We start from the raw sequence: 16,321 nt of genomic DNA on the forward strand, positions 1-16,321 counted from the left end.
CGATTTGAAATAGAAGAGGTTTAGCTTTAAAAGCTAAACACTGCAATATCTATTTACTTGAAACCATTCTAGATATCTAAATGTTCATCTGTTCTCTTGCAGGGCTGGTTGAAACAAATCACTCCCACTATTTTACAGTCTCCTCTCTATTACCTGCTTTTAAAATGCTTCAAAAGTCTGCTTCCAACATCATAAATGTCACAATTGCTTGTAAATTTAATACAGGAGGGAACCCACATATTTGAAATGGCAAAATTCTCAAATGATTTTTACTGTGGTGATCCCTGTAAACTTTGAAATTTGCCAGATGCCCTAATCAAATAAGGAGAGGCTTACTGAATATTCAGACACTCTTCTAGGACTTTTTTCAAGACCTGAAAATCTGAGGACGAAGATAATTCAGAGGAAAACCTTGAAAGAATGCAGAAAATAAACCTTCTTACGAAGCTACAGTTAACTGTAAAGCTTTATTGCTGAAGTAATACCAATATACGAGAAATTCTACCAGAGTGAAAACTTGAAACTCTGAATCTAAAAACCAGATGTAGCTTATGACATTTGATATCAGACTTCCTTCTCTTTGGCTGCTGTAATCATGTTTTTAAATTATGACCTCTGGTAATGAGTCTCTGATGACTCTGCCTAGGTGCTCAAAATAACTTTGAAAAACTGAGTCAGAGGAATCATTACTCAAGCACAGCATCACTCAGAATCTTACCAGCTCTCCAGCTTTCCAGCACAAAAATGAGAAACCTTGAACTGGTAATTGCTGCAATGTAACATAAACCACATATCACTGAACCTTTAAAAGACCATAAGGCCGGACAGAAAGACATAAGAACAGAAAACCTGTGTCTTCATAAAATAACTGCATCAGTTCTCATGCTCATCCTAGCATCTCGCTCCTCCACTAGGTCAGAAATTTGTGGCTAATCTGCATTACCAAACATTTTGCCCTTCTCTAGTCAACTTGTTTCCCCTTAAAAAACAAACCACCAAACCAAAATAATCTAAAAAGCCCCAGGAAGTATCCCCACATCTACTTAATACTAGCCTAAAAGACCCAACAACATTTCATATCATTAGACTGTAACATCAAAATTATTACTTCACCTATAATTTTGTTCCATCACAACCTAAGTACACAGATCATCTGTGATCTCATGTTTTGTATTATGTCTTGTTTTGCTGAATTTAAATAACGAAACATGTTGAATGGATTATGACGTGACCTGCATAGTAGTGGATCATCCCAACTCACAGATGTCTAAGATTTATTAACTGAATCTTCCCTTAAGATGAGATTTATGAAAGGAGTCTACTTCCAAAGTTAGGACAATGCAGAATGCAGATTAACAGAACACAAAGTCTGGGTATTTTGGAGGGTTTAGCACAGAAGGATGCTTCACTTCCCAGCTGCAAATCAGAACAAAGAATTGTTTCTAACCAACTCAAGTGATGGTATAAATGTGGGACTTCTTTGGGAAGCCTTACACTGTTGAGAGTAATAGAGAATGAAAAAGAAAGATGAAAGGAAGGATACACACTTAGGGATAATAATCTTTAAGGCTAATGTGTTGCTACCTTTCCCTGCCTGAAATTTTCATATGTAAATCACGGCCCTCCTTCACCACAACTACGAGAACCAGGCTGAATTCAACTATACCTGGCCGTGACATTAAAAGAGAAAATCCAACGTCATTAGACGGATAAGAAAGCCTTGAACAACATTTCCTTGTTTTAGAAGTATTGTTAAGTTGTATCTTCTTTAAAGAACAGAATATGCAGCCTAAGCTTTCATTTCAAAGGATTTCCTCCCACAAAAAGGGGCCCAGTCCTGAAAACAGAACCGATAAATGAGTCCTCAAAGTTATAAAGAAAAAAAAATCTGTTGGAATTGACAGTAAGAGGGGCACAACTTCACAAAGCTTATCAAAAACTATGAAATACCTCTCTTGGGAAAGCAATGTCACCAACATCAACAATGTTACACCAATAAATCAGCGCCTAGTTTCAACTTCTAAATTAAAACTCTCACCACATGTTATCAGCACAGGTTCCAAAAAAACTGGAAGAACTGTCTTGCCCAGAGCCTATTCAGTTCTCTCACTTCCTTCTGAAATCAGGGCTTAACAAACGGCAAAACATCAGCCTTTTCAAGAAAAGGACTTGCTTACATTTTAAAATAATAAATAAGTTTAAAAATAGGCTAAGGTAAAGAGAATGTTGTTTAAAAGCCAGCATATTACTTCCTGACATTTCTAGTTCTCCCTATTCAATGAAGCTCAAAAACAAAAGAAAGGACATGAGTAAAGCTAGGACTTGGCAAACTCTAGTGGGGAAAGAATAGGAAAGGCCAAAGAAACCACAAAGGAACAAATAGAAGAATGACAATTTCACCTGTGGCTTTTGTAAGCAACTGTGACAGAAATATTTAACTGCATCTTCCTTGTGACCAAGTTTAGAAAATATTTTAGGCTCAGCCACTTTCTGTGTCACATCATTTGTGACACAGTTAAAAAGAAGGAATTAGTAAGGTTAACTCTGTTTCTGAAGGAAGCATCCAAAATAAAAGTATCTAGCTTAAATCACTGGTTCTTAAATGTGGACATGAAATTACTTTAGCTCTGAAGTCGGGTTCAGTTAAATGACTGTGAAATGCTAGAAGTCTCCTAAACAACCTTGTTTTTTTTCTTATTTTGATAGGGCTTAACATTTGTTTCAGTTTTTTGAGCACATAACCTTGAGCAAACCACAAAGTCCACTGCCAAGCTACAGTAAGGATCTAGCCGACAGAAGAACTGCCTCCAGAAGCCTTAGATCCCCCATTTCCCATTTATATTTTCACCCTTCTTTGTGAAAGTCTCCTGCTGCCAACTGTACCACCCCACCCAACCTTCTGTATCAGCTCTGAGCAAACTTTCAACTACTGCAACTACCTAGAACGGGAGAAATGATGCTGCTGTTTCTATTCAGTGAATATTTTTCCTATTTCAGCAACTTATTGTATCTTAAAAACAGGCCTGACAGGTGTTGGAGTAGACTCCTGGGATGTACATACAGCATGGGATGAGGAGCAAGAAAGGAGAAGGAGCAATGGCCACTGCTAATGTAGCTCACAACATCAGACACAGCCTCCACAGCCTTCAGAGTGCTTAAGGCCTACAGCCACCCCACCTGCTTTGACAGAAGACTCCCTACCAAGTTGCCAGCTAACAAATATGCTAGGAAAGCATCAGTAAAGGCTTCTTGGTATGAAAATAGTAGTCCTTTCCCCTTTGCATTGATTTTGAATGGTACAGAAAAGAGTCAGTACATTACACAACTGCATATCACATCTTCATACATGAAAACTCAAGGAATTTAGTTGCTGTGGTTTATCAAAGTGGGAGCAAGAAAACTGGCCAAGGATTACAAGATAGCTATGGAAGAAATACCTATTTGCATCCTCCATCCTCACGAAATCTAACACCTTGATTCAAGCATTTGTAAATCTTGTAGGGAAAATGATAAATCTGAAAAGAGAAGCTGGGCAAGTTCAGATTCAAAAGAAAGATGCATCAACAGCAAGAGAGATGGTTTAGAAACATCAACAAAAAAGAGAGACTGAATTTTTCATCATTGAAAGCATTCAAATCAAGACTGCATTTGCCCCCAGCCTTCCAAGGAAAGTATGTTCTAGTTTAAACAGGAATCGATTCAGGAAGCACTAACAGCCCGTGCAGCACAGGCCAGGCCAGACTGCTAGTCACCCTTATCAGCTAATATAGGATTTGACACCAACAAAGTTCAAAAAATTCATACTCCAGACAACTACTTACAGTTTAGTTTTGTTAACACTTCACATAAAATACAAATACACCTTGCATATTTCTTTCAAAAGGAGGCAATTTGTGAAAGAGCACAAGCAGAAGGTGAGAAATTTGTTTACAATTAAAAAAAAAATTACTTTCCAAATGAAATGGTGACTGGCTAATTGGCTGAGCTCCTAAAAACTGTTTTCTCAGCCAGTTACTCCCTTACACTGTTCAAAAAGACAATATATCCTTTACTATAGCTGATGTTCACACAATGTGAACAAAATAAAATCCAGACCAGGGCAGTTTGCAGAGAGGGACCCATCTCCTGGGCAGAGCTCACAGAAAATAAAGTAAGCTTCTCTTCAGTACTGCTCAGAGTTACCAGCATAGCAAAATAATAGCAATAAAATACCAACTCTTTCCTGACTACCGTTTACCAATTTTAGCCTTCAAGTCAAAGTACATTATGATATCTTGCAATGTGTAGAATGAAAAAAATTGCACCACCTGATTTTAAGCCAGTCTGGATTAGGAAGTCAGAAATTATACGCCCTTCCGTCTGGGGCCATAATGTTTCCAAAAAATATTTAAAGAACAGCAAAGTGAAAGTTTCCAAATGTATGAATAAAATGGATCATGTGTTTGGCATAGAACACAGGATCCCATGAGGATAGTGCACCCCAAAGTGAGCTGAGAAACAGTACACTGGTTTAGTACAGTATCTGCCTCACATACTGTGTATTATGTGGTATATAGCCACCAGAATAATTTTCTTGCTACCTACAATCATTAGATTGAGTAAAATATATTCATACACACATCCCACGAATTACTGGAACCCACCAATGTAAAAACCAAGTCTATCAACAATATTCTAAAAGCTCAGCAGAAACATAAATTTCACGATATTGACTATATTCACTGTATTTTTAAACTGCCTAAGTGATTTTGAAATCTAAAATCAAGTTCTCGGTGCTTCGGAAAAAGTTTACCCAAACATGAGCCACCATCAGCTTACATGGTTACAGAGACAGCTACTTATACACTAAATCTGACACATTCAAGATGTGGAATTTCTTCAACGCTGAGAAGAGCAACATAAGTAGTGCACTGTATGAGAAAGGCCTCAGTAAAAGGAAGTTTTTTTAACTGATGGCCAACCTAATGGAATCAGGTGACTCAAAGTAATACTTCAAATACCAAAAAAGTCTTCCTGAGATACTTAGACAAGTCACAGATGAGTTGTTGATGCATGTTAACTCACACCTACACAAGCAGAGATGCTTTCATCAACCAATATAGTAAACAAATATTGTTTGTTTAGAAAGGGGCCACTTTCAGATAGGATGGGCTAATTTTGACAGCGGCATTAGCAGCAGATACTGTTGAAGAACTGAACAAAACAATTTAACTTCCTGTCTTTTTTTGTTGTTGCTGTTGGGTTTGGTTTGTTTTTTTTTTTTTTTCGCGTGTAAAATCACAGCTTACTCTAAAGAGATCGCGCAGTGCGGACTCTGGGCTCCCACCAGAGACACGGCACAGCCACCCCCGGATGCCACCGAGGGGGTCAGCATCAGCTGCCCTGACGCGCCGGGGCGGCGGGGGGCGAGCGGGCCGGGACAGCCGGGCCGGGACAGCCGGGCCCGCCGGTGGCCGAGGCCTCTCCCAGCGCCTCGCCGCTCCCCGGGCTCGGTGGCAGCGGGGCAAGGGGCGCCCGGGCTGCAGGAGCAGCACCCTCGGCCTCCGGCGGCTCTTCGACCCCACGGTCGTTCCGCCGAGGAGTGGGGACGGAAGGGCACAAACACAGCAGAAAAACAACTTTCCCCCGCCCCGGAGTCGCCGCTGCTCCGCCGAGCCCCAAGCAGGGGCCGGGCAGTGGCGCCGAGGCCCGAGCGCGGCGTCCCTCAGTCCCTCCCGCGGCCGGCGGCAGGGTCCGGGGAGGGACCGGCTCCCCCGACCCCCGGCCCGCCCGGGACTCCCGCCCGCCCGGCCGGGCCCGCTGGCACAGAGGGCGCCCCGGCGCCGCCTCCCGAGCCCCGGGCGCTGCTCACCTTGGTGGCCATGGCGCTGCCGGCGCGGGCTGCGCTGCCGCTCTGCCCTCCCTCCCTCTCTCCGTGCCGCGGCTGCTCGGTCCGTCGGTCGGTTGGTCGGTGTGTCCGGCCCGCCCGCCGCCGCCGCTGGGCCGCGCAGGCGGCTCCTCCTCAGCGTCCCCGGCCGCCGCCGCCGCCTCCTGGGGGCCGTTGTGCGCCTCAGCAGCCAAGCGCCGGCGCTGGGCAGGCGGGGGCTGATGTGGCCACGCCGCGATGCCCCCGCCTCGGCCGCCCTTTCCGCCGGCTGAGCTCGGCTCGGCACCCGAGGACGCTGTTGGGGCTGTTCGCCCGCAGCCTTTCCGGCAGGGCCCGGGGGAGGGAGGCACCCGCTGCTTTGCGGTGATCCCCGGGGGAGCCGCCCCGGCCCGTCCCGGGGGCGATGGGGGCCGGCGGGCGGACGTCGCCCACCCCCCCTGCCCTCAATGGCTTTGCTTTGTAGTCAGTGTTTGGCCTCAAATTTGCTCGCGTGAGGGAGAGAGCCCGCAGGAAGGCGTTATGTGCCCCTCGGGTGCCTTTGAATGGAAATTTCAAAGCAACCATACAGCAAGGAAAGCAAATTTTTCCTCGGCCAGGCTCCATCCACGGCTGCCAGGGCGGTGTACGTCGTCCCTGACCTGTTTCGGCCGGGCCTTGGTGTACAGCAGTTATCAGCAGCAGCAAAAGGCACCCAGGAGCGAGCTGCTCAAGGTCGGTAGCGCTCCTGTTGCACGCTCTGTGACCGTCTCATAAAAACTGCCTGCAGCCCCACTTGACTCCCGGCCTGCAGGAGAGATGAGATGGGAGGCTAAAACAAAGGGAATTTGAAAATACGGTGGCAGTGATCGTGCAAGGTACTGCACCATCCAAAAAGTGCAGCTTCTTGTTGGTGTATTTATAGTGGTTGGCCTGGAATCAGGAGACTCCCTTTCTGTAGAAGGAAATACACAGTGTAATCATCAGGGACACCAGGGAGAGCCCTAGGAGGCAGGTAGGCTGTAGGGAAACTGCATAAAACTCTACATCTATATTTCCTTGCCCATAGAATTACAAGCTTTTTTTCTGCTATTGGTATAGTTTCTCAGTGAGAGCTTTATTAAAAGAGAAAAATACGTTCACAGGTTGAACACTGGAAAAAATTTTCCTAGTTGGACCTGTGAAATAGTTTCCATGGAAAGTGAGAATGAGGAAATAAGAGGAAGCTGGCTGTTCATTTGCCACCACTTTTTGAGTGATTAAACTGATTAACTTCAGAAATTTCCAAACTCATTTGCTTCTGGTTTTAGCTTTTTCAGAATTCAATTAAATACAACATTTCCAACTTCCTTATGGAACAGCAGTACCTAAAGTGAAACCTTCCTGCGTGGCTCACAAGTAACATTGTAGGACACCACCCTTAAGCTGAAGTATTATATTTAGCATCAGTTTTGCCATGTGGTCCATCAGTAGACTGGCATCTCATCTACCTTACAAGCAAAACTCCCTGAAGGTGGCTTCATTTCTGTACTAAGATACCATGTTCTTCCACTTTCTCAGCAACAATCTTTCCAACATGGCATGTTTTGATCCAGTCCTTTAGTGAACATCTTATAAAAAGGGGAGAGGTACGATGCCCAGAGACCCAGCACTGTCTCCTTTAGGGATCCCCAGCTGATAAGACTGTGAAGCACCCTCTGTCCTTTCTCCAGATGCTGCTTTGCTATGTGAAATATAATAATTGTGGCTTTAGCATAAGCTTGAGTCTGTGTCATCCTTTACTGCCAGAAAAGTTTAATTTGCAGCTGCTACCCAGTGTGGTTTAGCAGAGCTCTGCTTGCCACCTGGAGAATGAACAGCACAGTCATGACTTGTTCAGCCTCTCTGTGTGCTTAAAGCCTCCACAGTTTTCCACTGTGAGGTACTCCTGAAAATGTCTTTTTTGACAAGTTTGTGGGATGAGGGAAATATTACCATTTCTTTCACTGTGAGAGAATATTCTGAGGAACAAAAAGTTAATGGGATTTTCCCAATACTATTTGCAATCAATTGTTGTTAATTCTTGTTTCAATGAAGATATTCTTAAGAATCACTCTGGATTACAAGTAAACCTATCCCTTCTTAGCAGTAAGCTTTATTATTTCTTAACACAGAGAGCCAAACACCCACAAATTGCCAATGAAACCACCTAAAATTTCCCAGACTTCTGAAATTAGTTACTTTTCTGCTACCAAGCTATGTCCTAGTTAATTAGGACTGGATGTTTGCTTAGCATTAGACATAAAAGAAATCTCAGTGGCTTCAGTGGGGTTGTTTACATATCTAAGCATTTGGTAGTTTTGAAGTGTAGTGCTCTATGTGGAGCTTATCAGCTTTCAAACACAGTTGACTAATTATTCACTTTGCACTAAAGCACCAATGTATGCTATAACAAATATCTCCACCTCAGAAAAAAACCAATCAGTAACAGAAGAAAATCTCTTACCCTGCACATAAGTAACTTCTCTCTACAGATTTCTACTAGGTGTGTATTTTCTCAGCTAGCTGGTCTACAGTGGTTCCCAGGAACTCAGAGTTCGGGGAGAAGTGATCTTCTGCAGAGCCTCATCAAATGAAAAGGTCCTGCCAACAGTGATATGCAGATTTTTTAAATTAAAGATGGACTCTGAGAAGGGACACTGAGAACATTTGCTGAGTATGTTCTCTGCTCAGCAAGGCCTGCCTGTAGCTTCAAGCTCACAGGAAGTCAGTGACCTTGTATGTTCTGACTTGTGCAAACTTGGTGGGGAATGATAAAGAAACAGTGTTCTTCAAATAACCTTCAAACTGAAAACCATCTGGAGAAAGAACTACATTTTGGGTTTATAAGTTACCATCCTCTGGAGCTCCTTGAGGTGGTGCTCCTTGGATTTGTCCCTGCTGGAAGCCCCTGTTTGTGCCCCTAGCAGTAGCTGGGTGATTGAGGTGGCCCTGAGGCGTTCACCTCACCTCTGGAGGCATTTTCAGCAGCAATTATCACTACTGGCAACAACTTTGCAAATGGAGCAGGCTGTCAAATGCATGGTTTTGGGAAGTCTTTGCAGGAGGCCTACGGAGATTATATTGTCCTAGGTCTTTATTTTCAAAGGTTTTTTTATAAAGGCAGAAGTGATTTTTTTCTTGGTTGAAAGCCTAACAATGTGGTGTGCACGATAACATCAGTTCCACACTAAATGCTTTTAGCTCGAGGTTTCTAACTACATTAATCAGGAAAGCCTAACAATGACTAGGGAGCAATTACAAAAACATTCCAACTATTTTTTTATTCTTTTTAATTATCATGTTTACCTTAGTCACCTGATACACACCTCTTGTTTTAAGAAGGGGTAGAGATTTTTCACATTTTTAAAGCCTCAAAATAAAATGTATTTGGTTTATGAATCAAATAAGAACTGTATTCTTCATTTTCAAAAGTCATATCTGCACACCTTCACCCCCTTCTCTCCAAGAGGTTTTTGGGCGTCATGTTTCCTCTCAGCTGAGCAGCAGTTTCTCTTTCACAATTGTGTTAACACCATTTCTTCAATGTTTCTGAGAATTTTGCTTCCTCCTATCTTCTGTATCCTTCCCTCCCCCAGATTCAGACAGAAAATGATAGAAGCTGTCACATGCATGAAACCTAATGTTATCTGCACAGAGCAGGAAGGGAGCAGCTGCTGAATCCCATTTGTGAATTGCTCTGTTCAGGAATGTCCAGTGGCATCACTTGCAAATGTATCTGAAAAATACATTTAACAAAATGTATTCTAAGGGAAAAAATGCTAATATTTTCCTTTGTTTTACATTGGGAACTTTTGGACACAAAGTATTTGAAATCTTGGATCATATGGCATTTGCAGGAAAGCACAATTTTACCTCTCATTTACCCAGAACTCTGCATGGCAGTTTAAAATGATGCTCAGGAGATTACAGACACATTTTCCAATCTTACTCTGCACCTGGTGCTGGAAGATCACTATCAAAACAGTAAGGCAGTCCTGAAATACTGTTGGATTTTAGCTCCAGACTTTCCTGGAAAAGCTGCTTTAGAAAATTCCACCCAAAATTGCACCCAAATTCCTGTGAGTTTTCAGTCTCTGAATTTCTCTCCAAATAAGCAATTCTGAGAAGAACTGTTCTTCATGCATTTGATTGTGAATTAAGGATTTTATCTTCTTAGAGCTGACAATCCAATATCATTATTATCTGAACTGTGGCATATAATTTTAGCCCTTTTCAAGGTAAATTCTGTTTTTATATAGTTATATTTCTAATAAACATACAGCCAAGACTGGTTTTGTGCTGTGTATGAATACGCTGTTTTCTTTACACTGTGGGAAAAGTGCAATGCCACGCTTTGCCAAATTCTTTACTCAGGGTGTTGGGGTGTTTTTAACACATCTTTGTGAAGCTAACAGTTTGAAGTCACGGTGAACTCCCCAGATTCAATTTTCTGTTAAAAATCCATAAAAAAAGAGAGAGAGAGAGAGCAAGAGAAAGAAAGGATGGGTGTTCCAGAGACAAGATGTTGCTGCAATGGGCTTTCAGACATGGTCAATTTTTTGAAAGCAGTCTTTATCTTTTTTCCTTTTTTTTTTTTCTTTTGTGAAGTTGATTGCAAAGCTCATGTTTTGGTGCTGCTTTGATCACACTCAGGGGAGAGGGAGATGTATGGATTAAATACCTAGTGCATATCCTTATGGATGAGCACCATGGCTGCAACAGTTCAGAGCTTGCTTAGTCATGATGATCTATTCTTTCTTTAGGTAATAGTGGAGGGACCAGGTTTTCTCTCCCTCTTTTCCTTTACTGTAACCAATGTTTTGAACAATTCTGGTACTCTTTTTCTCACTTTTCAGCAGAATAATCAGTGATAGATATATGTAATTTATAGCAGTATAAGCTTTGAAAGAAATTATACAAAAATCATGCTTTCTTGTGCAAGGTGCTTCTTAAAACACCTAACACTAATAAAATTCTTACTTTTTTACATGCCCTTCTGAGTTGTACACTGGTATTATAGATGCTTACATCTGAGATGGGATACTTGTACCTACATATATGTCATGCACTTTTAGATGGTTTAGATCTTTTGTTCATACTCTATGTTCATTTGTGTTTCACTGCAAGGGCTACTGGGATCAAGAGATTTTGAACTCAGCTTTCCTGAAAAATAGAATACAGTTTAGTAAAAAGTATATTTTAAAAGGGATGTTTCCATTTTCTTCTTGCTAGCTTTAGTAAAAGTGACATACCATTAGCACTATTGATTCTTACCACCACTGACCCTTTCCATCTGGAGTGCTGTCTGCCTGTGGCTTATTTCCATTTTTCCTGTTGAGGTGGAAGGGCTGTGCCAGCTGCTGTGCCCTCACATCTCAGGGGACTGCAGTTTCAACAAGCAAAGCAACAAAAGTGTGATCCACTGCGTATTCACCTAAATGTACAAGTCAATAAATGATGAGGTCAACTTTAATAAGCTTTTGCTTTTTAAGATGGCATGCAAATTGTCTTCCAACACATAAGATAGCTGATTGTGACAAAGATGTAAACGATTATTTTTTGCTGACATGTTGAGATGAAGGTCCAGCCTGTTTATCCTCACTGAGTAGAAAGCTACAGAAGGCTACGGAAGGACAAATGTGGTCTGAGCCCTTCTGTGCTGGTCTCTGAGTTTCTTTGGAGGGGAGCAGTGGCACACTATGAGTCTGCCAGTGTAGCACCAGCCTGCAGGGTTTTGAGGCAGCTTAATGAAAGTTGGGTCAAATCTATGGGCATTTATATTAAAATTCAAGTCAGTATCAAACCTTTGTAAGGCATGGTTTCCTCTGCATTGTGACAGTGAGCAAGCAAAGCTGCAGACCCTGTGGATAAATGCTCTGTCATGAGTATATGCTTTTAAATGTAAATATACTAATTTGTGTGCTCTCTTTATGAAAACAAGAATTATCATTTCAACTGACCAGCACAGGTTTCAAATGTATTGTATCCCTGGTTTACTCTTTGCTCCCCAGTGAGCACAGCATTCACTCACAATTTTTCCCCATGACACAGACAGATGTTTTGGGGCAATACAATTCCAACCTTTCAAATAGTTTGTGATTTTCCATTTCTAACAGTGTATTACTCTGTCACATTTTTTCAGTTTTCATAATGGAAATTTTGGGGATTTCAGGGTCTCTTGTTGGCTGTGTTTCCATACACAATGAATTCAGTCCTGTAGCATTTGTATTATGAGATCACCAAAAAAGACTAAATCAGGCTTTAGCATCCTTTAACCATCAAATATTTTTTTGAGTCACTGATCCCTTTAGAAATAATTGTCAGTGAAATTATTTCACAGGAAGAAGCTGCTGATCTGCAGGTCTCCCTGCATTCATAAACCCACATTTAACGATCACTTCAAGGTCAAGGTGATGAGAAATGCTTCAGAGCAAATGCAAAGTAGTATTAATTTCCACTAAGTGTTCTCTTTAGTAGGGTTAGGGTGCCCTGCAGCTAGAGAAAGAGCAATGAAGCCTCTTTCTAATGCTTATAAATTTCTCACTTGTGTCAACCCATGTTAGATCTCCAGTGCATAATCTGTCTTCTAGGCCAGATAAACCCAAGGGGAGATAAAATAAAGGGAGCAAGTAGAAGCTTTCATTAATTGCATTGTACTATAACTAGATGTAGACCTCTTATAAGTTTATCCTCTCTTGAGAGAGGATCTTGGGATCCTAAGGTCCCTTAGACCCTTATGATTTGTTTCTGCACATTGTAGCCATTAAAGATCATGCTGTCCCAGTACAGAGATAATAATGCACAAGAGAAGAAAAAGGAAAGCCTATGACTAGATGCTGGCTACAAAAGAGGCTTTGTAGGCTGAATATCTTTCATTGCTGCTAAGCAAATTATGTGACTGTGGGCAGGTCAGAAAATTTCAAGTATCTATGGGTTTTTTTGTAACATTGCCTAAGGTTTTGAAGAAAAACAGTTTTCTTTGGTTGCAGGGTACAAGATAATTGATTAGTAGGAGTATTAAATAGTTGGCAGTTCCAAGGTACTTTATAGAATTAAGTATTCTAACCTTTTTTAAAAATCCAGTATTACTAGCAAGACCAATGACTCTACTCAAGCATTTAATTTATTACCAGTGTTAAAATAAAAATGATACCTTAGGGATTTAAGTGCTTCACTTCTTTCTGCATGTGAGATGTTCATACTAGCTGGCACTTCTTTTCTTCAAATTATCAGAAGCAGCCCTAGGGATAGCTCTAGCTACCCAGGAAAGGCAGATGTCAAAAACCCTACAACTATTTCCTGGAAATCTGACTCTTACACTGAGGTTAAAGAGAGAAGACAAAGAGGAGCAAATTCTGCCTCTCACTTTTCCTGGGTTTTTTTTTTTTTTTTTTGTTTTTTTTTTTTTTTTTGGTTGGTTGGTTGGTTGGTTGGTTTTTTTTTTGATAGAGGGTAAAATTTGGAGCTTGCTTTGATGAGGAGCTCTAAACACATTCTGTTAATTGAGAGTTCCCCTTTAAGTTTACTTGTTCAAACTGAAGGGGAACACAGCAAACGCAGCACCACTCAGTCATGTGTCCTGTTTGTGGTTAGTCACACAAAGCAAATTTTTTCAGATGCTAAGCTCTACTCTATTTTTTTTAAAATAAAGAAGACTGAATGCAGCTGCTCTTGACATCAAAAGCAGTCACTGAACAAATACAAAAGCACTATGCTATCAAAGTAACAGCTGACATTTAGAAATTACTGCAGTGAGCTTACCTAAGAGATGCTGAGGACAAGACCAGCTATATGATGGTCACCTTTTCTCATTTTCTTGAACCCAATCTGTGGGGTTTTTCAGCAAATCACATCATTCAGTTTGTCTCCAGTGGTGTGTTTACCTGAAAGGTGTTCTTTATTAGAAGGTTGCTGGTGTTTTCCTGTCATTGCTGCATTAGTCCAAGGTGGTCAGAAGAATAAAAAATTGCTGCTACAGAAAATGTCACAAAATTAAATTGAAAAGAAACTCCTTAAAGTTATGATAACAAATGGTAGAGGAAATGTGACTGTAATATGACATTTAAAAAACCCCAAACAAACATAAAACCCCTTAAGCACTGCAGTGAGTCATGAAACCAAATATTTTTAGTTGTCTTTTGTGAATCTTCTATTTCCAAGCTTTGTTTTCCACCATAAACAACGCAGGATTTGCCCTGCATCTGTGTGAGATAGGACTGGAGGCAGGCTCTGGCCATCCAATCTACAGTCATGGCCTTCCCTATGAAGGACTGTACCCACACTGAACAGTTTTCCCACATTCCAAAATTGTTGACCTGTCAAGTTTCCTAACCATCTCCTTCTTTTCCTTGCAAAGCAAATTCAAAGATTTAATTCCACATCAGATCCAGAGATCACTTTTCCCTGAAATTTTTAATGGCAGTGAAATTGAAGAGTTTCATAGCACCTTTCCAGGCCCACAGTGTCTCTGCAGAGAAGTGAGCCCTGGGCACTGCAGACCACCATCAAGGAGGCAGTTGCAACACTGATAAAAATCTGGGCCTTACCTCATTCTGGTCCCTACAGGTGGTTCCTGACCTGCCAAGAAGTTTTTCCCAGTCCACAGAAACTCACTTTTGAAGAAGCCACTTCTCTCATTGCTAACCTCTTTATTGTTCTCCCTAGCAATCTCCAAACAAGCCCCGCTGAGCTTCTGCTTTGACCCCAGCTGGCAACAACCATTTGTTGGTTGTTTTTTTTCTCCTCAGGCTCCAGCTGTTCAGCAGCTTCCGTGCACAAAAGTAGTTCTAACTGCAGAATTCTCCTCAAGGACAGATGACTTAAAGACTTAAACTCTCCAGTCTCCCAGTCACATGATTTGGGGAGGGATGGAGACAGGCAAGGTGGAACTTCTGCAAAAATGCTGTTCATCTGAAGCTGAGAGGTGTTCCCTAACACAGGCAAACCTATACATGTGTATCCTGTGCCCAATGAGACAGCCAGATATGCTCCTTTTAAACAAAAAGGACTGTTCCTTTAACTCAGCCATCAGAATAGCCTGATCTGATCCAGCAGGGACATCTCTCAGCAATGTAGGTGCCATTATTCCATTCATGTGGGCTGGCTGCCTGGAAACATCTCTGCAGCCAAATCTACAGTGGTGTCCCCTGCAGCAATTGCTGCTGTCTCACTCAGCCAAATGCCTCTGGCTGTGTTACAGCCTTGGATTTTGTATTCTGAGTAATTTTCTCACATTTGTTTTTATGTAAGATGTTGAGTCTCCCTTGGGAGTGTTTTTTTCTGAAGGAAAATCTTGACTCCTCTTATGTTTAATTACAGAGCATGTGAGAAGGGACACTTCAGGTTGTTTTCTGCTGAGTTTCTCTGACACCATCCCTCCTTCAGGTATCCCCATTAACTGGCAGTTTTTGCTTCAAGTGTCTTTCCAGTATAACTGAGCCTGATAGCTGTTATTCCAACCAGTTGGCTCCTGGGACATGAATGCCAACAGACAGTTCAGAGTAACCTAATAGCATTTATTATTTCTCCTACCTGCTTAGCAAAGTCCAGGTTTCACAATGTCAAAATAATTGGAATGTTACCATCCATAGGAGAAGTTAAACCAGCAGACTTTGCTGTGGGCTTTTAGTGAGCCAGTCAAAAGAGGAAAGGGGCTGCAGTCTTGTTTTAAAGCATTGGTAGATTAATTGTTTTGCAATGAAAGTCTCTGTTGGCTCAGTGACAACCTGAATCAGCAGAGAGCTGGGGCCTGGCAGGGATGATGCTGCCACTGCTGCTACTGTACTTTGCTCTCTCTAAGGCTCATTATCTGCCACCAGTGGCAGAAGCATGTGGGGAAGTGCCCTGGCTGCTCTAGGGGCCAAAGGTAATTTTAAATAAAAGCTGAATGTGTAATAGCTTTTCTTTGTCAGCTTTCTTGTCAGCCTTGTATCATTATTTGGCCATTCTTTCTCTCAAGCAGAATATTGTCTCCACTGATAAGGGATGTCACAGTATATTTCTGTTAAAATCAAATGAACATTTTATTTGTCAAGCAAGACAAGAGCTTTACTGTGTAATCCTCATGGCAGAACAGCTTGTGGGGCTCCCCATAACTTCAGCATAAGTGCTCCCAGTGACAGGTACTGATTCTTCTTTCTGATACCTCATGTCACAGAATCTCTGGAAGTGCACACAGCTGTTGCTCTGAACATCTGCACGTGCAGAAGATACCTGTGCTAATGCCAACACAGCAGAACCAAGTGCCTACAGTACTGCTGAGGTTTGCCAGTCTTCTGAGACTGTTTGTATTATAGGCTAAAGGCAGTCACTGACATTTTCTCTGGCTCCATTTTGGGCTGGGAACATCCCCAGGCACACTGGATTTCCTAGGGCATATACTTTCTTTACTGGCTTATACCAGTGTAGATGACCTACCATAGCAGAGATCCTGACCAGGAAAACCCAGCAATAAGCTTG

The 16,321-nt window shown here is 41.9% G+C and overlaps 1 protein-coding gene across 1 annotated transcript in view; it reads right to left on the bottom strand.

Annotated features, from left to right (window-relative positions):
* SNX9 (sorting nexin 9) overlaps positions 1–6,013 on the bottom strand; it is a 58,886-nt gene extending 52,873 nt beyond the window's left edge. The window contains exon 1 of the mRNA XM_030235370.2: positions 5,852–6,013. Within this exon, the coding sequence (XP_030091230.1) occupies positions 5,852–5,863 (12 nt within the window). The 5' untranslated portion in view covers positions 5,864–6,013. The remainder of the gene's footprint in view (positions 1–5,851) is intronic.
* Positions 6,014–16,321: the final 10,308 nt, after the last annotated feature.

The sequence above is a fragment of the Serinus canaria genome, chromosome 3 (genome assembly GCF_022539315.1).
Source record: "Serinus canaria isolate serCan28SL12 chromosome 3, serCan2020, whole genome shotgun sequence".
NCBI classification, from domain to species: Eukaryota; Metazoa; Chordata; class Aves; order Passeriformes; family Fringillidae; genus Serinus; species Serinus canaria.